Raw genomic sequence first — 21,915 nt, forward strand, 5'->3', positions numbered from 1 at the left:
GCGGCCAGCTGCCCCGATGGAATCCTAGGGGCCCGCGCGCCGCGCGCCCCGGGCTCCCTGCGGGATCCCCGGCGCCCCTCCCCCGCCCCGCCCCGCCCCCTTCCCGGCCCCAAACTCCGGAGTCCCTTCCGAGCCGGCGGCCGTCGCCCTGCGCGTGGTCGAGCGTGTAATTGGGGAACTCCTCCCCGCCGGGACCGCCTCGGAGGCGCCGCCGGGGGAGCGGCGACCTCTCCGCCCGCCGCCGCGCAGCGCCCCGATCGCGGGTGGTGGTGTGGGGGGGGAGGTTCGGGGACGAGGGGAGGGGGGCGTGTGTGGAATGGGGGAGTGACTCGGGTGTCCCCCCCCCCCCACATCCCTCCACACCCTCCGTCTGCACACCTGCTCCTGTCACCCCGCGGCGTGCGGACCCGGCGCCGGGGCGCAGGCGAGCGGGCTGGGCGCGCAGAGGCAGCCGTGCGCCCCGCGTGCGCCCCGCGTCGCCGCGCGGACCCCCCGGCCGTCGGGGGGTGGCGGTGGGGGGCGCGGCCCCGCAGACACCTGGAGGAGGCAGCGAGGGCCCGGACAGCCCCCATCGAGGCCCGCACTCCCGAGGAAGCCTCTGCCCAGCCGAGGCCTCGGACATCCCCCGCGCTTCGGGGCGCCATGGCCCCCAAGCTTCTGCTTCTCCTCTGCCTCTTCTCCGGCTTGCACGCCCGGTAAGTGGCGCGGGAGGTGGACGGATGTCCTGCCTCCCATCGAGACCCCCGGGCTGGGCGACAGGGCGGCGGCGATCGCGGTGTGCGGGCTCCGAGTCCCCGCCACCACCACCCTCCCCCCCCCCCCCCGCCCGACCCTGAGCGCCCCGCCGTCGGTCGGCTGGGCTGCGGCGCCGCGGGCGGGAAGAGACCGGGAAGTCCCGCACCTTACCTATCCCCGAGCTCGCTCTCCTCCCGGGGAAGCGGTCTGCAGCCTGCTCCTAAAGCGGGAACGGGGGGGACTCTCCTGACGGTTTTAGGATCCCATGCGTTTAGTAAAGGGGTTTGGAACCCCAAAGTGTAGGGATGGACAGTGGCCTCGTTTTTCTCCTTGTCTACCCCCATTTGCCCTCTCGCCCCCAAAGATCCCAAGGGCTCCCACGCACAGACACGGATGCACATTTTCTAGAAATTCAGCCAGGGGAAATTTCCAGGACCCAGGAATCCTGTTTTTCTAGCTGCCTGGCGAAGAAGACTTAAAAGAGTTAATGGGCTGAAGAGAAGGGGAGGGGGCTCAGGGCGCGTGGGCAAGGCTCCGTCCGCATCTCTGTGTGTCTATCTGTCTGTATCTCGTGTCTGTCTCTCACCTAGTTATTTTGCACACCCATAGACACACCTGGCCCCTAAAGCAAGCAAACCCCCAGGTTAGCATTGGTATTAAAGCTTCTGTCTGATATTGTGAACAATGATATCTCACCATGAACCTTCCTTACAGAATATCAACCAGCTAAAGGAGCTTAAACACACACACACACACACACACACACACACACACACACACACACACACACACACACACTCCCAAGAGAGATGGGAAGTGCTTCTGAGGATAGAAGGGAAATGGCACCGGAAGGGTTAAAGCCTGTTGCTATAAACACAACTGGCCATTCTGAGATGGTTTAATTCTGTCTTTCCAGGCTGGGGCTCTGTCTGGAGCTTGCAAACTGCTCTGAGCTGTTAGAGACTACATCAGCTCCCTGCGGCTTCCCTGCCCCAAACCCTAGCTATCTCAGAGCACCCTGGATCCCAAACCATGTTTGTTTGGACACTTATCCAATTTCCTGGACCTCAGAGAAGAGAAGAGAACATCCATTTGGGGGGGGGGGGGAGGAAGTGGGGTTCACAAGCTCAACAGCTGTCAGAATGTCTTGTGTTTTCATTTATGTTTGTGGACCAACAATCACCAAGGAAATAGGGAAGACACAGGAATTCTGCCACCTGCCAAGTCCCGAAGTCTCACTCCATTGAACAAGGTGTTTGTCACCTCCCTCCTCATAACCTTCCCCAATCCTCAGAGCTTTGAGGATTGACAAGGTGAAAGGTGGACTCCCTTGCACTCACAGGCAACTCAGAGAAGGAGGTAGCCCTCTGAGTATCTCAGAAGTTTCTTCCATGGGAATGGAGTTGTGGCTCAAGTGGTAGAGTGCCAGCCTTGAGTGAAGAAAGCAAAGGGACAGTGTCCAGGCCCTGACTTCAAGCCCCAATACAGGCACGTGCACACATGCGTGTGCACACACGCACACACACACACACAATAAATCAGGCAGAAGTTTCTTCTAGTCAAGAGGGAACTGGTAAGAGGAATGGAAAGGTGCTTTTTGATGCTGGTTGCACTAGAATCTCTATTTAGGGGCAAATAATGCCAGCTTCAGCCAGGAGGAGGCTAGAGCCACAACTGTGTCACCTTTCAGTGGTCACCCTGTAGTTAAGGGACAGCTAAATTATGCATTCAGATCTATGGATAGTTCACATGCTGAAAGGGGGGAAAATGAAAACCAGGTCATCTTTTTCAATATCCTATGTGCTCAGTGGGAGAGATGTCTTCCCACTGAGTGTCTGTCTGACTTGAAGTATCTGACTTGTATTTTCAAGTACCTGACTTGAAGCCATCAGGTTCCCCGGGGAATTCTCAAATACCCATAATATCTCATGGCTTTCTTCATCCTTCTTTTTGGCCAAGGCAAAATAGACTACTGATTTTTAATATGTTCTCTCCCTTATTTATTATTTATTTATTTACTTTGGTGATCACAATTGCATAGCATTTGGAAGAAGAAAAAAGAAGGAAATGTAACACTCTTATTGCTGTGTGTCTCTCCTGTGAAGGTGTGTTCTGGCAATAGGTTTACTGTTTTTGTTGTTGTTGTTGTTGTTTTACCCAGGCATGTAAAACAATCTGCTACCTGCTGTCAGCTTTCAAAATGGTTATTAGTTTTGTGAGGGTTCTCATTTGCATTTTGGAATGCTTTTCTGGTGTCAGTTCCTGGGAGAAGGTTCTAGCAATTGTTTTATGGAGCTACCACTGGGGTGGGGGTGGGGGTTGGGGTGGAAACCTCCCACTAGTCTGACACCCAGGAGTTGAGCTTATGACACAGGGAAACATACTCATTCTCACTTCGACTTCAGAAATGCGCCTTGATGATACTTAGCTGGTCCCGTTTCATGTTTAAAAATACTTTCAATTTCGTCCTTGTCCTTCGAGATGAGGAGAAAATATAAAGCAGGAAAATTAACGTCTGAAGGTTGCACAGTTGCCCGACGATGACAATACATTGCTGATTTATTTATTTATTTTTAAGGGGGAAAAAAAAAGCTAATTGCTGTGATGTTGCTTAGGATCCAGCAATCAAAGCAGCAGCATGCGCGTAACGATTATATAGAACCCACTTAGAATTGAGAAGCAAAGGAATGTTCTGTTTTATCCACCTTCTAGTGGGTCCCCTGAGGTGAGTTGTGGTTTTCCACAGAGCACAGATTTCCCTGCGGGCCTGGGTGGTCTGGTCTGTCTGGTACCTGCCACTCCCTGGTCCGCTTGGTATTCAGAGTGGGAGCAGCCCAGGGCATCTCAGCCCTTCAGCTGCAGAGCTAGGGCTCCAGCAGGGACCTACTGAAACAGCAGGGGAGAATGGAGTTTGCTTCCTTTCCTTAGGTCCCTTTCTCCCACTTTGCCCTAGCCATTCAAGACTGAGCTTATGCAATTTCAGGAAATCCCTCTTTCCATCGCTAGAGGGAGAATGAGGCTCATTAGAATCTCAGTGTGGAAGTTAGCTCACTGGTAATTTTTAGAAACTCAGGTGGTGAGCGAGGCGCTGGTGGCTCAAGCCTGTCATCCTAGCTGCACAGGAGGCTGAGATCTGAGGAGTGAAGTCTGAAGCCAGCCTGGGCAGGAAAGTCCATGACGTACTTACCTCCAAGGAACCACCAGAAAGCCAAAAGTTGGTGCTGTGATGCAAGAGATAGAGCCCTCGCCTTGAGAGAAAAAACTAAGGGACAGGGTTCAAGCTCTGAGTTCAAGTTCCAGCACCAGTACCCCCCCCCAAAAAAAAGTCAGATTGTGTATATAGAAAGTGATGAGTAGAAGGAAACAGCTAGAGGTTATGACCTGATTTTGAAGCTGTGAACTGGGAGAGGAGAACTGGAGGAAAAGGCAAGAGAAGGAAGGACAGACAAATGACAGACAATTTTGTGGCAAGTAGCTAGTTCCTCTGAAATAACTAGCCAATGATTTCTGGTTTTGTTTTGCTTTTGAAAGATGACAAAAAATGGACACTTGTGATCTTCTTCCTGACAATACCAAATATTTTTAATGTAGCCTTTAAAATTCCATGATATCATTTGTAAAAAGTTTCAGTTTTACAAACAGCAATTGAGATACAGTGCTTCTGGCACCTAGCAAGTATATGCCCCAAATGTTATAACTCCTGATGGATGGTTAATGCTCAGTTAATTTTAAAAGAGCAGAGCAATTTATAGTTTCTGTGGATGATTTATTTTGCCTTTAGGTGTTAGGGAAACTTGTTTTTCTGCCCCAAGGGCTATTTGCGTATTCATAACACAATCCACAGGCCATATATAATCAAGCTAGGGAGATAGGCCTTGGACAGCTGAAGAACAGCTGTTTTCTACCCTTCTAAAAGGAGTAGGAAATACCTAAAGTATTTACGAAATAGATTTAAGCCTTGCCTATCATCCTAGCTCTCAGGAGACCGAGATGGGGAAGCTCATGGTTCAAAGCCAGTTGGAGCAAATACATATATATTAGATCTGAAGGATACCATTTCCAAAATGAGGATTGTAAGCCCTGAGTTCAAGCCCCATTCCTGGCAAAGGCAATTAAAAAAGAAGAAGAAGATAAGAGAGGAAGAAACAGAATAAGATCAACCTAAGAAATACTTAAGCACAGAGGTCATTCTGCAGGGTGTATGTTATCAAAATCTTATTGTGCATGTGTCCGATTTCTCTTTCCTATCCATGGGAATTGCAATGGTAGATGTCAACAGCTGTGGAGTTAAAACAGGGTGAAAAACGGTCTAAGCTGAACATGTACCGGCATTGTTATTGCTATCCTCTAGACAGTGCAATGTAACAACTATTTGTGTAGCATTTGCATCAAATTAGGTGCAAGCCATCTAGAGATTATTTATAGCATCGGCAAGTGTTATATGCAAACACTATACCATTTGAGTTACTTATTTACATTTAATTTTGTGCCGGTACTTGGGTTTGAACACAGGACCTCTTTCTCTCCCTTAGCTTTTTCCTCTCAAGGCTGGTGATCTACCATAGGAGCCGTAGCTCCACTTCTGGCTTTTTTTTTTTTTTTTAACTGGTTCAGTAGAGATAAAAGTCTCTCAGCTTTATATGCCAGGACAAGCTTTGAACTTGGATCTTTAGATCTTGCAAAATGGCTGAGATTACAGGTGTGAGCCACTGACACTTGGCAAAACCCTACATCATTTTATATGAGAGATTTGAGCATCTGGAGGGTTCAGCAACTGCTGATGTTCTGGAACAAAAGCACAGTGAAAAAGGAAAGACTGTTGTATGTATGTTCTGGTCCAGTCTGTGTGACCTCTGTTGTAGACTATGCTATAGCTTGTTAATTTTCATAACAGACTCATAGATGTAACACACATGTACACATATGCATAATTATGAAGAGTTCAATGAAGGACTTATACAGTTCACTGAAGGACTAAACTTTGCCGGTGCTGTTAATTAATTTTATGTTCATTGTAGAAGATTTAGACAATGTGTGTGTGTGTGTGTGTGTGTGCGTGTGTGTGTGTGTACATGCGCTGTTCTAGGTCTTGAGCTCAGGGCCTGAGCTTTTGTGCTCAAGGCTAGTGCTTTACTACTTGACACACAGTTCCACTTCTGGTTTTTAGGTGATTGATTGGAGATAGGAGTCTTGTAGGCTTTCCTTTACCCCTGGCTTCTAACCATGATCCTCAGATCTCAGCCTCCTGATTAGCTAGGCTTACAGGGCATGAGATATGGACACCAGGCAGATGTAGGCAAGTCTACTAATTAACTTTAGGACATTGATATCCCAGAGCCCACGTGCCCTGACATGGTAGTGACATTTTGGTCCTCCTCTGGGAATCTGAAATAGAAATGGGCTTGCTGGCAGGCAAAATCAATCCACCTCCAAAGCGATTTCCATTTGGTTTTTGCTCCTCTTCTGTGCAGAAAGAAGTCAAGATGCACACACTGACAGAGGAGAAAGGAGATGGTTTGCTTATTTTGTGAGTGCTCCTGGGGGACAGTGACCGTCCACTTGGAAGTCAATTCTTGTGAGCTTTCAGGCAGAAAGTGCTTTTGCCAGCCCTCACTGGCTGTATGGCGGTGATGGCTCTCGTCATCTGAGCTCTTTCCATTCACGTAGGACAGGACCTATGATCTGCCAGTGTGTGCACTCCTGGCCAGCCGTGCAAGGAGCAAGTTGAGAATTGCCTACCCGTTAATTGTTACCACTGTCCAAGAACCCGCAATGTAGAAGACCGATTATGTATTAGAATGCTTTAATTAATTAATTTTTTCCCTTTTTGTGCTGCTACTGTGGCTTGCACTTTCAAGGTCTAGCTTGCTGTCCCTTAGCTTTTTCACTCAAGGTGGATGCTCTACCACTTGAGCCATACCTTCACTTGAAGCTTTTTACTGGTTAATTAGACGTAAGAATCTTATGAAGTTTTCTGTCTGGGCTAGCTTTGAACTTCCATCCTCAGATATCAGATGTCTGAGTAGTTAAGATTATAAGCGTGAGCCACCAGCATTGGAAAAAATCCTTTTCTTCCTTCCTCCCTTCCTCCTTTCCTTCATTCCTTTTTTTCTTTTCTTTCTTTCTTTCTCTCTTTCTTCCCTCCCCTCCCTCCTTCCCTTCCTTCTTCCATTCTTTCCTTCCTTCCTCCTTTTTTTCTTCCTTCTTCTTCTCTTTTTGTGCTGGCATAGGGCATGAGCTCAGGGACTAGGTGCTGTTCCTTAGCTTTTCAGCTCAAGGGTTAGCGCTCTACCGCTTTGAACCACAGCTCCACGTCTGGCTTTTTGCTGTGATTAATTGGAGATGAGAGTCTCACAGACTTTCCTGCCTGGGCTGGCTTCAAACCATGATCCTCAGATCTCAGCCTTCTGAGTAGCTAGGAAGACAGGCGTGAGAGACTGAACTTCCTTTAGGAACATTCTTGGGGCTATTTATGTGATTTGTGCATATCTTTTGTGTCATAATCACAGATCCAGAAAAGTAGAAGAAGATGAATACGAAGATTCTTCATCAAATCAAAAGTGGGTTTTGGCTCCTAAATCCCAAGACACGGATGTGACTCTTATTTTGAACAAGCTACTAAGAGAATATGACAAGAAACTGAGACCAGATATTGGGAGTAAGTACCAGATGCAATAAAAATCACATAATGATGAGATGTATTTAAAAGGTTTATTCTATTTTTTTTTTGTGCCGGTTCTGGGGCTTGAACTCAGGCCTGGGTGCTACCCCAGAGCTTTTTTTTATTTTTTGCTCTAGCACTTGAAACACAGATCTATTTCCAGCTTTTTGCTAATTAATAAGAGATAAGAGTCTCATGGAATTTCCTGCCCAGGCTGGCCTCAAACTGAGATCCTCAGCTGCCTGAGTAGCTAGGATTTCAGGCATGAGCCACTGGTACCCGAGCTGGCTCTAGAGTTTACTATGTAGACAAATAGGTCATTTGCAAATAAGGAGAATTTTATTTCTCAATCTGTGTGTATTTTATTTCCTTCTCTGTCCTAGAGCTTTCAGCCTTCTGAGGAAAAACGGTTGTGGCAGCAGATACTCTGACCATTTCTCTGACTGCTAGATATGATGTCAGATGGAGAAGTTTGTATATTATTCAGTTGAGTAATCTAATAATATTATAATATAATTATATTACTCAGTTTGAGTAATATACAAAATGCTTCCTCAATTCCTATGTTTGTGAGACTTTTTTTTTTAAAGTTGTGGATGAGTATTGAATTTTGCCAAATAGATTAACTGAAGAAGTCGACATGGTCATACATATTTTCTTTCCTTTAGCTTGTGAATATTGGGGATTTACTATACTGACAGATTTCCCAATACTGAAGGGGTATTGTACCCCCCAGAATAAGGTGTATTTGGTCATGTTGGTTAATAATATTCTTTTTTAAAAATAGTTATGTTTGGTTGAACTCAATTTGCTAACGTTTTGTTAAGAATTTTTTCATTGCTATTTAGGAAGGACAGTGGTCTATAGGGTTTTTGTTTGTTCATTTTCTCTCTTTCTTTTTGTATGTCAGGTAGTGCTAGCTTCTTATAATGAATTGGGAAGTATTCCCTCATGTTCTGGTTTTGGGGAATATTAAAAGTTTGTGTTATATTTGGTAAAATCCTATTCTAATACTCTGGGCCAGGAAATGCCTTTATTACAAATTTATTTGTTTAATACATTTCCTGTTTCCTTTTCTTTTTGTTTTTTGTTCTTTTTTTTTTGTGGGAGTGGGGAGGAAAGGGAGGTACTAGGGCCTGGGCACTGTCCTTGAGCTTCTTTTGTTCAAGGCTAACATTCTCCCACTTGAACAACAGCTCAAGGCTAGCACTCTACCACAGCGCCCCCTTCTGTTATTTGTTTTGTGTTTTGGTAGTTTATTGGAGGTAAGAGCCTCACAGACTTTTCTGCCTGGGCTGGCTTTGAACTGTGATCCTCAGATCTCATCCTCCTGAGTCGATCAGTTTACAGGCATGAGCCTGGTTGGTCCATTTATTTCAAGTGGTCAAATGCACACACGGAGAATTGTTCACAACTCCCTTACAAGCTTTTGAATGTCTGCAGGGCCTCTAATTACATCCCTGTTTTATCACTGATATTGGAGCTTTGCTTCATCTTCCACCTTTCTTTATTAGTCTGGCTAGAGTTTGGTTACATGGGCTATCTCAAAAGAACCAACTATCTCTTTCATTATTTTCCTCTGTTGTTCTTCGGTTCCAATTTCATTAGATTTGAATCTTTATTGTTTCCTTTCTTCTGCTTGCTTTGGGTTTACTTGGGTCTTCTCCTTGCTGTGGAATTTAGACTCGATTTGAAATTATTATTATTATTACTTTATTATGTAAGCATTTGGCCCTCTAAATGGTCCTTTTGCTACAGCTTCCACTTCCTCCCATGCAGTTTGAGATGTTACATTTTCATTTTCATTTAGTTCAATGCATGTATTTATTTCCCTTAAGACTTCTTTTTCCTTCACCTGTGGGCAATTTAGAAGTGCATTTTTTAGTGTCGAAATATTTAGGAGTTTTTCTGTTTTCCTGTTACTGATTTCTAGTTTGGATTCCATTGCGGTCAGAGAATACGGCGCATCAATTCAATTCTGTCCAGCTTGTTAATGTTGACTTATGGCCTAGGATATGGCCAATCTCGATCAATGCTTTAAGGGCCTGTGCAACAAAGCTGTGTCCCGTTGCTGCTGGATAGACTGGACCATCATTTGATATGTACACCCTTGTTCATTTCTAGTCTAATTTTCTATCAGTTGTTTTAGTAAGCTCACAATTTTGACTGACTGGAAAAATCGATCCTAGAGCTAGGCACCCTCCTTGCTTCATGCCTGTAATCCCAGCTACCCGGGAGGCTGAGCTCTCAAGATTGTGGTTCAAAGCTAGTCCAGGCAGACAAATCCAAGAGACTCTAGTCTCTAGTTAACTACTAAGAAGACAGAAGTTAGAAGTGTGGCTTCAATGATAGAACTCCAGCCTGAGTGAAAAAGCTAAGAGAGAGGAGAGGGCCTGAGTTCAAATCTCACTACTGGTACACACACACACACACACACACACACACACACACACGTATATTTTCCAAATAAAACAGCAAGCATACATATTCCTAAACAAGAACACAGCTTTTACAGGCGACAACTCTATTGAAGCCAATTATCTCTTAGTCCAGCCTTAGTCATTGTCAGAATGGGAGACAAGCTCTGCTTTCTGAATGGAAGGATTTTTAAAGACAAGCACACTTGGCATTAACCAGGATGTTCCTCTTGGTCTTCTGACCTCAAAGATCCACCGCGGACATTGCCATTGTCCTTTGGGCAGCCATGAAAGAACTCAGGACATGGCTTCCTATCTCATTGGCATACTAAATACTGTCTGATTGACAAAATCAGCAACTTGTTGGTTCTCAGTTGGAAAACAGTCACCGCCGGAGAACAGCTCCTCCTGGCACACCATGCTAAATTGGGACAGCATCTTCTGTTGTGGCACAGACAGAATCTGCTTGAAAAGCAAATTTCTCAGAAAAAAATTAGGGTTGCTTTTCATACTTTTTTTTTTCAAATATAGCTATTTTGTTCATGGTAGCCAGCACACTTTATTATGTGAGGATCTGCAGGTGGTTTTCCTAGTTTTTAGTTTAGTTTAGTTTGCTACTCCTGGGGCTTGAACTCAGGGCCCTGGGCACCGTCAGAGCCCAGAGCCACAGCTCTGCCTCCAGCTTTTTAATGGAGACCAGAAATCACACTGACTTTCCTTCCTCAATGCTTTGAACTTGGGTCTTCAGATCTCAGCCTCTCCTGAGTAGCTGGGATGATGGATGTGAGCCACTGGTGTCTGGCAACACATGGATTTTCTTGGTCATTGGTTGGGAATATCCACTGACCTGTGCTTCTCCCCCCGCCTCATCGCTACCTGCTTCCCATTCTTAGCTCATTAGTCTCTGCATCGTGAGCTTCCCCTTTACACCAAGCTTTGCCTTTGACACGTGGAAGGCAGCACAGACCTGAACACACTTCCTTCCTATGGGGAGTGAGGGAAGGACAAGGGGGTATTCAAATAGGACCCAGGGGGTAGATACACAGTACTCCCACTTCCGAGTCAATTAAACTTGTTTTATTTGAAACCCTAGAAAACTCTACTCATCTTCTTTTAAAATGGCACATGCAGCCAAGCTGATAACTGGTCCTCGCCTCTGTCGTGGACATTGAACCTCCTATTAACCTCTGCTGGACATTGCTGTCACGGTTGCCTCCACTCTTGGTTGTTCTCTAGCTCCTGCACCAGGCTGTCTTGCACCGCGAGTTCCTTCTAGTATTACTGAGTTTCTGTCTCTGTTGTCTGCAACAGGGCCTTCCACTGCGGAGGGACCCACCTTAAGGGTGACTAGGATGTGGTGTAACCAAGAAACCCTTCCTACAGCATTGTGGCCTGCTTCCCAGAGTTCCCAGTTGAGCATCATCCATCTTTTCATTTTTCCAGGATACAGATTCCACTGCCCTAGATGCCTGCGTGTTCGTGACTGCCTTCTGATATATGTAGTCTAAGTACAAGCCCGAGGTTGAACATCAGGAAATGCACTAAAATCTCTCTCTGTGGTTCTACTGTTACTTTTTGCCAGTAAACAGATTAAACCAGACAGACTTGTATTGCACAGAAGCAGCATTACTGTGAGCATCCTTTAATTAATTTTTTTTTCCTCCTGTGCTTGAACTGAAGTGTCCTGTGTTCTTGGTTGACTTTTGCACTCAAGGCTGTTGCTATAGCACTTAAGCCATACCTTCACTTCTGACTTTTTGCTGGTTAACTGTAAATCAAAGCTCCTGGACTTTTCAGCCCGGGCCTGGCTTCCTTTGAAATGTTGCTTTGGAGATTTGTTAGGTGATCTGAAGACAAACTGAGGCAGACTTTAGGGTCCATTATTCCCATTTGGTGGATTCAAGGTTAAGGCTGTCTTGAATACTTTCTCGAAAGCCTTGTATAGTTTGACTATTTCCACTTGGCTATTGGTTTGTTTTTTTTTTTTTGGCCAGTCCTGGGCCTTGGACTCCGGGCCTGAGCACTGTCCCTGGCTTCTTCCCGCTCAAGGCTAGCACTCCGCCACTTGAGCCACAGCGCCGCTTCTGGCCGTTTTCTGTATATGTGGTGCTGGGGAATCGAACCTAGGGCCTCATGTATCCGAGGCAGGCACTCTTGCCACTAGGCTATATCCCCAGCCTCCACTTGGCTATTGGAAACTGTCCATATCTGGTCACATGGAAGCTATTCCACCATCCTCACACGTACTGATCACAAGCGTGTGTCAGATTCGCTGCTTTGTTTCTTCTCCCACCTTCCTGAGTTGTATCTTGTTAGTTCTCAAAAGGCTGATCTGTCCTGTATCAGGGAATCAACTACACTATGACTGCCATAGTCTAGAAACCTTTTTTTTTTTTTTGGTACCAGTATTGGTGTGAGCTCTCACTTGTCTTTCTTTTTTCCTAAAGCTGGCACACTACCACTTGAACCGTACCTCCACTTTTGTTTCTCTGCTGGTTAATGGAGATACGAGTTTCATGGACTCTTCTGCCCAGGCTGGCTTTGGGACATGATCCTCAGAGCTTAGTCTTCTGAGTAGCCAGAATTACAAACATGAGCCACCAGTGCCTGGTCTCTAATTACTTTTTTTTTCTAATTAGATTTTTCTATTACAAAATGTGATCATTAATTGGATTTTTGTTGGTTTGTTAGTTTGTTGTTGTTGTTATTGTTTGGTGCCAGTTCTAGGGCTGGAACTCAGGGGCCCAGGCCCTGTCCTAGAATTTTTGGGCTCAAGGCTAGCACTCTACCGCTTGAGCCACAGCTCCACTTCTGGATTTTTAGTGATTAATTGGACATAAGAGTCTCATGAACTTTCCTGCGCAGAGTGGCTTGAAACCATGATTCTCAGATCTCAGCTTCCTGAGTAACTAGGATGACAGACATGAGTCACTAGCTCCTGGCCAATCATTATGTTTTTAAATAAAAACAAACCCAGCAACTTTCCTGGTTATTATCTGTCTTCAACTCACTGCTGAATTATGGATGCATCTGTATCTGTTTCCTTTCTGGGGCTATCCATCATTCAGAGTAGCCCCAAAGCCATGTTCTCTCCTGATTCAAGGTCACACGAGATGTCATTTATCTCAGGAGCAGCTCTTGTCATGTGAGCTGGGAAAAGCTGAACATTGTGGAAAAGGAGAGACAAAGACTAAAGTAAATCTCTCTTCCTTCAAAAACTTCAAACACTTTTCACTGTTCTGAGCAGAGATAAGAGAACCCAAGCCCATCCTGTCATCTATACAGTCAATGGCAAATGGGAGTCAACTTGAGAAACACGCTCAATTATTATGTATTTGTATGCATGATGATAACCAGGGCAATGCATAGAGATGACCTAGGGGCCCATTCCATTCAGGAGAAGCATCTGAGTAGCCTTGCTGGGCTCTGCTCACCATTTCTCTCCTCCATGCGATCAGTTAACCATATTGCGTTACCTGAACATGTAGCTTAGCTGGGCTTCGTCTCCCTAAAATCCACAGCCCACTGTTCAGAGGGGTAATGGCATCATCGCTCTCTAGCGATTCCTCTATCTCCAGACGAAAATTCAAATGTATTCCCTCTTGACTCAGAACAGATGTAGGAGGAAGGAAGCAGACATTCTTAATTGCTGTGCGAAGTCAAAGCTATTACTTTAGAGTTAGTTAACAGAATTCTACTCCTCTCTCCCCCAAAGTGAATTCAAATGCATAAGGGAGGTGGAGAACAAATTCTGTGCAAAAATTATAACTGTCATTTCCACGAGAGACTAATTACCCATGCAAAAGGTACCAGGTTAAGACCTCACCTCTTGCTCCTTGGTGGGTGATCTTTCCCTATGCATTATATCATTTAGGGTGAAGAACTTTCACCCATCTCCAAGCATTTAGGATTTCACCACGGCCCTCTCTTTATGTGGGCAGAATCAGTCTACAACAAATCTATAGCAGAGCCCATGGAAACAACTCCATTCTTTAATAATTTTTCTTACAATTTTTTTTCATATGGGAAGTGTATAATGAAGTTTCATTGTATAAGTAATTTGTTTTTTCTTCTATGTGATTTGGTAAATTCAACCCAGTCACTTGTTCATAAGTATAATCTACAGACTAGACCTAATTTGAATATTCAATTCAGTCCATAGAATAACAAATGAGGTGTCTCTTATGTTTATTCATCGCCACTTTAGGAATGGAGCAAAATAGCTCTTTGTGGATTAGAAAGTGTTGGAGTAAGAAATAACGGTGATTTTGCTGGGCGCTGGTGGCTCATGTTTTAATCCCAGCTGCTCAGGAGGCTGAGAGCTGAGGGTTGTGGTTTGAATTCTGCATGTGCAGAAAAGACTATGAGACTGATATCTCCAGTTAACCAGAAAAAGACAGAAGCAGTGGGGCAGACCCAGTAACAGAGTGAAAAGTCTTGAGTGAAAAAGCTAAAAGACAGTACCTAGGTCTTGAGTTCAAGCCCCAGTACCATTCTCCTCCTCCTCCTCCTCCTCCTCCTCCTCCTCCTCCTCCTCCTCCTCCTCCTCCTCCTCCTCCTCCTCCTAATCACCATCATCATCATTTTTTCATTAGTTACCAGTAGATTCACTAAGATAAATCTGTAGGTTTCTATCTCAAAGTAGGATGATTTAAATCTGCATCCAGTTCCTGCGGTTAGAATTATAGGCAAGCCAGGTCCTGGTGGCTCACACTTGTAATTGTGGCTACTTAGGAGACTGAGATTTGAGTATTGTGGTTCAAAGCCAGCCAGGGCAGGAAAGTCCATGAGACTCTTATCTCCAACCAGCCATCAGGAAATCAGAAGTGGCTCAAAGTGGTAGAGTGCTAGCCTTGAGCATAAAAAAGTGCCCAGAGGGCTGGGGATATAGCCTAGTGGCAAGAGTGCCTGCCTCGGATACACGAGGCCCTAGGTTCGATTCCCCAGCACCACATATACAGAAAACGGCCAGAAGTGGCGCTGTGGCTCAAGTGGCAGAGTGCTAGCCTTGAGCGGGAAGAAGCCAGGGACAGTGCTCAGGCCCTGAGTCCAAGGCCCAGGACTGGCAAAAAAAAAAAAAAAAAAAAAAAAAAGCTCCCAGACCCTGAGTTCAAGCCCATGACCAACAAGAAATAAAAAGAATTGCAGGTAATAACACCAATCCATGATGAATTAGCCAGAAATGGCAGCTGGCTCTCTTTCTGCCTTCCCACCCCCTCTCTGTCTCAGCTTCTCCTCTTTTGAGATCTGGAATAGATCCTCAGATATCTCCACTGCCATCAGAGCTTTGTTTTATGCTGTGCTTTCTGTTCATCTGTATGTATTCATTTCATCAATCTCCCATTGACATCCAGATCCACAGAAACTTCTAGATCTGGTTATAAGGCAGACCTGTGCTTGTGTAGCACTGGTGGTTCTACTAATGCCACATGAGGGCCGGTTACAGATAGATGGGAAGTTCTGATTCCTAGAATGTCATGGTTTGAAAGGCTCCTTCAGGAAATGGAATCCAGAGGTTCACAAACATAGCATTGTGTTAGGATTGCCTGAAGTGCATCTTTTTTTTTTGGCCAGTCCTGGGCCTTGGACTCAGGGCCTGAGCACTGTCCCTGGCTTCTTCCCGCTCAAGGCTAGCGCTCTGCCACTTGAGCCACAGCGCCGCTTCTGGCCGTTTTCTGTATATGTGGTGCTGGGGAATCGAACCTAGGGCCTCGTGTACCCGAGGCAGGCACTCTTGCCACTAGGCTATATCCCCAGCCCTGAAGTGCATCTTAAAACACTGAAGCCAGGCCCAAACGCAAGCCCTGTCAAATTGGAACAGACAGGATTTTCATTTCCTAGACACTGATTTCCACTTTGATCTGTAGTGTTACCATTCTTCTACTTACTTTGGGTTTGTGGTTTGCACTTTTTTCTGATTCCTTCTCTTCTTCTCTAACTTCTTCCTTTTTTTTTTGCCTGTCCTAGGGCTTGAATTCAGGGTCTGGATGCTGTCCTTGAGCTTCTTTTGCTCAAAGCTAGTGCTCTACCACTTGAGCCACAGCTCCACTTCCAACTTTTTGAGATTGGTTTCTTGGAGATAAGAGTCTTTGAACCGCAATCCTCAGATCTTAGTCCCCTGAGTAGCTAGGATTGCAGGTGTTAGTTACCAGCACCAGCTTCATTTAAGGTTTGCATTCTGCTCCACGTTCAGCTAGAGCTGGGTGGCTTGAGGATTTCCAGTCACCAGTCACTCCTGGGATCTCGAAACTTCGATCACGTATGGACTTCCACTCTCCTGGAGATGACATCATTTTATTTGAAGCCTTCTCTTCTTAGGAATTGCTCCTAGGGCAGAGTTATTTATTGCATTGACGCATTTGATCAACAGTTGTGTTTAAGTCCTTGTGTTAGGGAGGCTTCCGATCTTGGTTGATGTATCTGCTGGAAACTTAGGGATGGTTTCAAGCCCATGTCGTTATTTTTCTCGGATTGTTCTGAGTGGGTATAGCTTAGTGCCCGTGCCTAGAATTTCTAATGCTCAGAGCTGACTGCGATTCCAGGAGGGCCTTTTATTACTTGTCTGTTTCTCACTGTGTTACAATTCTGTTATTCTGCTCTGTGGTGTCTTTCTATTAGTACCCTACAGCTAAGAGCAACCTCTTAATTGTTCTCTACTAAGATCTCTATGGTTTTCAACAATACCCCAAGGCACAGATGTCTCCACAGTTTGTGCGAAACAACGCTGCCTTCCCCCCATGCAAAGCTGTGAAGCTTTACTTCTTCATCTTTCCTGTGTTCCTTTTCTCCTGCCCAGAATATCTCTTCTGGTACACAGCGCTAGTGCCTGGCAGAGGGTGCAAGCGGTCACCGGGGCATTGATGGTGGTTCTTGCCAGCCTGGGGCCTGTACTTTACTAGCAAATGGGCGGGGGCATCTGGAATAATGCCCTCCCTCTGAGGAAGGCCTTGGTGGAGAATGGGAGCATCCGTACTCTAGATCAGAGTTGGCTGGAATAGAACTTGCAGAAATGGAGCCGGGAGAATGAGAAGCCCATTAGGCTGCTCTTCCGAGCGTAAAACCAATTGCTTTAGACTTCGTTGTCTGGAGGTGCAAGGGCTTCCTCTGTCTCAAGGGCAGAGCCCCAGAATAGCGGTGCGGTCAAATGAGAATGGAAGAAGAGAGGAGTGGGTGGCTCCTGGTTACCATGCTGCTGTGGTTTTCCCTGAGTGAATATTTCTTCATGAGCCCTAGGTCCTTCTGACAATTATTAGGGATATTTCAGTGGGTTTTTTTTTAAATAAAAAGTCATTTTATCCAGCTGTTTTATTTAGCAGGGGTCTGCTGATCTTAGTCTACCATTCTGAAAGTTCTGCTTTTTCCTTCCTTCCTTCCTTCCTTCCTTCCTTCCTTCCTTCCTTCCTTCCTTCCTTCCTTCCTTCCTTCCTTCCTTTCCTTCTTCCCTCCCTCCCTCCCTCCCTTCCACCCCCCTCCCTCCCTCCCACCTCCCTCCCTCCCTCCCCCTTTGATACAGGATCCTGGTTCTTCAATAACCTTTCCTTTCAGCACTTAAAACAATTTCTTCTGGGTGCCAGGGTGTGGTTAGGTGTGAGGATGTGGGTGTGTGGGTGTGGGGGGGGGTGCAAGCTTGTAATACTACTACTTAGAAGGCTGAGATCTGAGAATTGAAGCCAGCAAGCAGGAATTGGCAAGTCTATGAGATTCGTATCTCCAGCTAATCAACAGAAAGCCGCAAGGGGAGCTATGGCTCAAATGGTAGATCAGCTAGCTTCAGAGTGAAAAGGCTAAGGGAGAGTGCAAGGCCCTGAGTTCCAGCCCCAGTACTAGAATGTGCACATACACAAGCACACATATGCCGAGCTACATAACAAAGACATTGCTGCGCTATCTTCTTGTACTGGTCTTCGTAAGGAATCTATAGTCACAGCTACCTGAAGCCAGTGAGTTCTGGGTGTCAGCTTCTCATTCATCTCTGCAGAGTTTTCAAAAACGTTTACCTTTTATTATTGGACTTGAAGAATTTGGTACCTTGAGATTTTTTTTTTCTGTGTACATCTCATATACGATTCCCTTGGAGTCTTTTAGATTTGTGGGATTTTACTTTATATTAATTTAGCCAATTTTAGTCATTCTTTTCCAACATTTTTTTTTGGCATCCTTCATATCTTTTCTCTTCCAAGACTTCAATTACACCTATTTTTAGGGTGCTCAAATTTTTTCTGAAGCTGGTTGATGTTCTTTCCATTTTTTTTTCCTGTACATTGAGAAACACAAAATTACACTTCATTTTAGATGTTTTTATAGATTTCAGTTCTTTTTTTTCTAACATCATATCTAATCTACTTTTTTAATCCTTCTCTGAGCATTTTCAGTATCTGATGTTTTTCTTAGTGGCTCTCTCTAGAGATTTGATTTAGGCCTCTACTTAACACACACACACTCTCTCTCTCTCTCTCTCTCTCTCTCTCTCTCTCTCTCTCTCTCTGTTGGTCATGGATCTTGAATTTGGGGCCTGGGCGCTGTCCCTGAGCTCTTTCACTCAAGGCTAGCTGTTGAGCTACAACAGCACTTTCAGTTTTCTGGTGGTTAATTGGAGATAAGAGTCTCACGGACTTTTCTGCCTGGGTTAGCTTTGAACCATGATCCTCAGGTCTCAGCCTCCTGAGTGGCTGGGATTATAGGCATGAGCCACAGGTACCTGGCAACTTTCTCTTTTTGTATCTCTTTTTCATATGTTATACAACTAACAACTGTCTCACTGTCCTTACTTGTGATTCTAATATTTGCATCAGTCTATTTTCCATTACTAATTCTGGCATTTGTCTCTGTTTGAGTCAACTTTGATTGACTCATTATTCTCCTCATCATGGATTGTGTTTTTTCTTGCACCTTGGGTGCACATTAATCTTTGTTGTTATTTCAGATACTGTGATATTTTTTTCCCTCTTGTTGACAGCTTGATATTTTTATATTCCTATAAATATTCTTGAGTGTCATTTGGGGATATAGTTAAGGTACCTAGAAGCCATTTTGATCCTTTGGATCTTGCCTGGGAGATTTGTTAGGTGACCTGGAGACAGGCTAAGGCAGACTCAAAGGCCACTTATTTCCACTACAGGGTTATCTCAAATACTCTTACCTAAAGCCTTGTATATTTTGATGGTTTCTACTCTGGCTGTTGGAAACAATGTTGGTTGCTGATCACATGGAAGACATTGCCCAATCCTGGTGGATCGCTCTCTCATTGGTTGTAGGTGTTTTCTTTACATACACTGAGAAGAAAAGAAAGGACTTAGTCAGATGTGATGCCTCTTCGCCATACAGTGCTATTCATTCTCAACAGTTTGACTGGTTTGTACTCTGAGCTCCATCTCCTTAACCAGGGAATGGTTGGGAGGCTACCACAAACCACAGACTAGACACTTTTTGTGTCTCTGTCTTTAAAAAAAATGTATAGCTGTTTTATTTATTTATTTATTTTTGTTTATGTGGTATCCAGCAATCGAACCCAAGGCCTCAGAGAGTTAAGCAAGCACTCTATCCACTAACTGTCTCTTTTTGTTCCTGATTTTGGGGCTTGAACTCAGAACCTCATCCTCTCATTTGGCTTTTTCAGCCAAGGCTGGTGCTCTACCACTCAAACCACACGTCTACTTTTGGCTTTTTTGCAGTTATGTGGAGATAAGAGTCTCATGGACTTTCCATCTGGGCTGGCTTCAAACTGCAATCCTGAGATCTCAGCCTCCTGAGTAGCTAGGATTATAGGCGTGAGCCACCAGCACCCAGCTCCACAATATTTTTATAACCCTCCATGAAACTCCATATCCACCGGCAGTCAGTCCCCTCTTAGTACATTTCCTCAGCCACTGCTAATATCTAATCTACTTCCTGGCACAATGTTTCTTTGTCCCTTCTGGACCTTGAGTCTAAACACAATAACACAGCACGGTAACTTTGGTGTCTAATTTTCCTACGGACTGACTTCTGATACTATCATGTTCTGAAAATTTGTATTATACGTTCAGGTGTCCATTTCTTATCAGCCAGGGAAAGTGTGCATAGCCTCATTTTTCATCTCAAATATAACAATAGTTCTTCTGACTTCAGCTGAGATATGGCGTCTTTGGCGTGATAATCACTCAGACATTCTGTGACAAATGGAGTCTGGGTCCAGAAGTGCTGATTTGGCTGTGTTCACAGTCAATAGGCTTTTGTACCTTCTGTAAATACAGCGAATGAATCTGACGATTCCGTGTAATTCTCATTGCTTAACTAAACATTGGGGTGCTGGCAGCTCTTTGCTTCTTTTGTTGACATTTATATTCCTCCTCCCCCTCACCATCTCCTACCACATTCACCAAAGTGTCCACATAGATTTTTTTTTTTAATTGGGAGAAAAGGAACAAAGATGACCTTCCTTCAGTGGCAGCCCTGTGCTGGCTCTCAGATCACCATGAGCAAACACCCGCATCGCTCTTCCATGGGGGAAACTCAGCGGATGAGATCAATGCACGACAGGAAGCCAGGCAGAAGGAAATCCAGAATCTGCTCCCTGTCTTAGCATTGCTGTTGTCTCCAGGAGGTGGTGAATGTTCTCAGAGACTATGTGAAAAACTCCCAACCTTTGTTTGGACTGACCATGGTGTATTCGCGTTGTTCACAACACTCAAGCCAGCTTTCCTGAGCCTCTACACTCGGCAAGCCGTGGCTGACGGGGGCATTTCCAGTTGGCATATGGAAGTTGGATATTGCCAACAAGATGAAGTCGTATACCATGTCTCCTTTCTTCAACAAGTTATCGGGCATCGGAAAGTTCTAGTTCTGATTGGGGGTTTATGTTCTGTCAAGTAACATAGAAAGGTTGAAAATTTTGTATGAATAGCATCAGATACATAGCATAATGTTGTCGGCCCTCTATGTCGGGGGGCCTCCAGCTGTGTGGATTCATCTATGGGCTGAAAGGATTTGAGGAATCATTGTGTCGGTACAGCACGAATGCAGACTAATTTTGTTTTCTTATTTTGTGCCAGTACTGGGGCTTGAACTCAGGGCCTGGGTTCAGTCCCTTGAGAATTTTTTTGCTCAAGGCTAGTGCTCTGCCACTTGAGCCACAGCTCTGCTTCCCGCTTTTTGGTGATTAATTGGAAATAAAGAGTTTCATGGACTTTCCTGCTCAGGCTGGCGTTGAACTGATATATATATATATATATATATATATATATATATATATATATATATATATATATATGTGTGTGTGTGTGTGTGTGTGTGTATTGTGTGTATATGTATTATATATTATATAGAGTTGATATTGCATGGTGCATGGTGACAAATAAGGATCCACTTTTAGTTTTCTTCACATGGATGTCCAGTTTTCCCAGCAGTAGTTATTGGAGAGGCTGATTTCTTTTCCCTACCATTTTGCTTTGAGTTTGTAGATCGCTTCTGGCAGAATGGCCATTTTCAAATTATTAGTTCTACCTATCCAGGAACATGAGAGGTCTTTCCATTTCCTGATGTCATCTTTGATTCCTTCCTTCAGATGCTTTCTATAGAGGTCTTTTGATTCCTTGTCTAGGTTTATTCCTCACACACCCCCTGCCCGCCAGAGGTTGCTGCACATGAAATTGTTTTCCTAATCTCCCTCTCTGATTGTACAGTGTTGGTATACAGAAAAGCTACTGATTTTTATGAGCCTATTTTTGTATCCTGCTGCTTTGCCAAAGTTAGTAATTCTCCCTAGGAGCTTGGGGATGGAAGGGTTTCTAGGTTGTTTTAGATATAAGATCATAGCATCTGCAAATAAGGATTGTTTGACTTCCTCTTTCCCTATGTGAATCCATTTTATGCCTTTCTCTTGCCTTATAGCTGTGGTTAGGAGTTCCAGAATTATATTGTAAAGGAGTGGAGAGAGTGGACATTCTTACCTTGTTCCTGATTTTAGAAGAAAGGGCTTTAATTTTTCACCACTTAATATGATGTTGAATGTTGGTATGTTGTATATAGCCTTGATTGTGTTGAGGTCTGCTCCTTCAGTGCCTAGCTTCTCTAAAGCTTTTAAAATTATTTTTAAAATTAGCAGTGTTTAGTACTTTTCACTGT

At 44.7% G+C, this 21,915-nt stretch overlaps 1 protein-coding gene across 1 annotated transcript in view; it reads left to right on the forward strand.

Annotated features, from left to right (window-relative positions):
* Positions 1–642: 642 nt before the first annotated feature.
* Positions 643–21,915, forward strand: part of Gabrg3 (gamma-aminobutyric acid type A receptor subunit gamma3) — a 312,628-nt gene continuing 291,355 nt past the window's right edge. Inside the window, exons 1-2 of the mRNA XM_048369193.1 lie at positions 643–695; positions 7,245–7,393. Coding sequence (XP_048225150.1) covers positions 643–695; positions 7,245–7,393 — 202 coding nt within the window. The remainder of the gene's footprint in view (positions 696–7,244; positions 7,394–21,915) is intronic.

This window comes from Perognathus longimembris, chromosome 20, assembly GCF_023159225.1.
Source record: "Perognathus longimembris pacificus isolate PPM17 chromosome 20, ASM2315922v1, whole genome shotgun sequence".
In the NCBI taxonomy this organism is placed as follows: domain Eukaryota; kingdom Metazoa; phylum Chordata; class Mammalia; order Rodentia; family Heteromyidae; genus Perognathus; species Perognathus longimembris.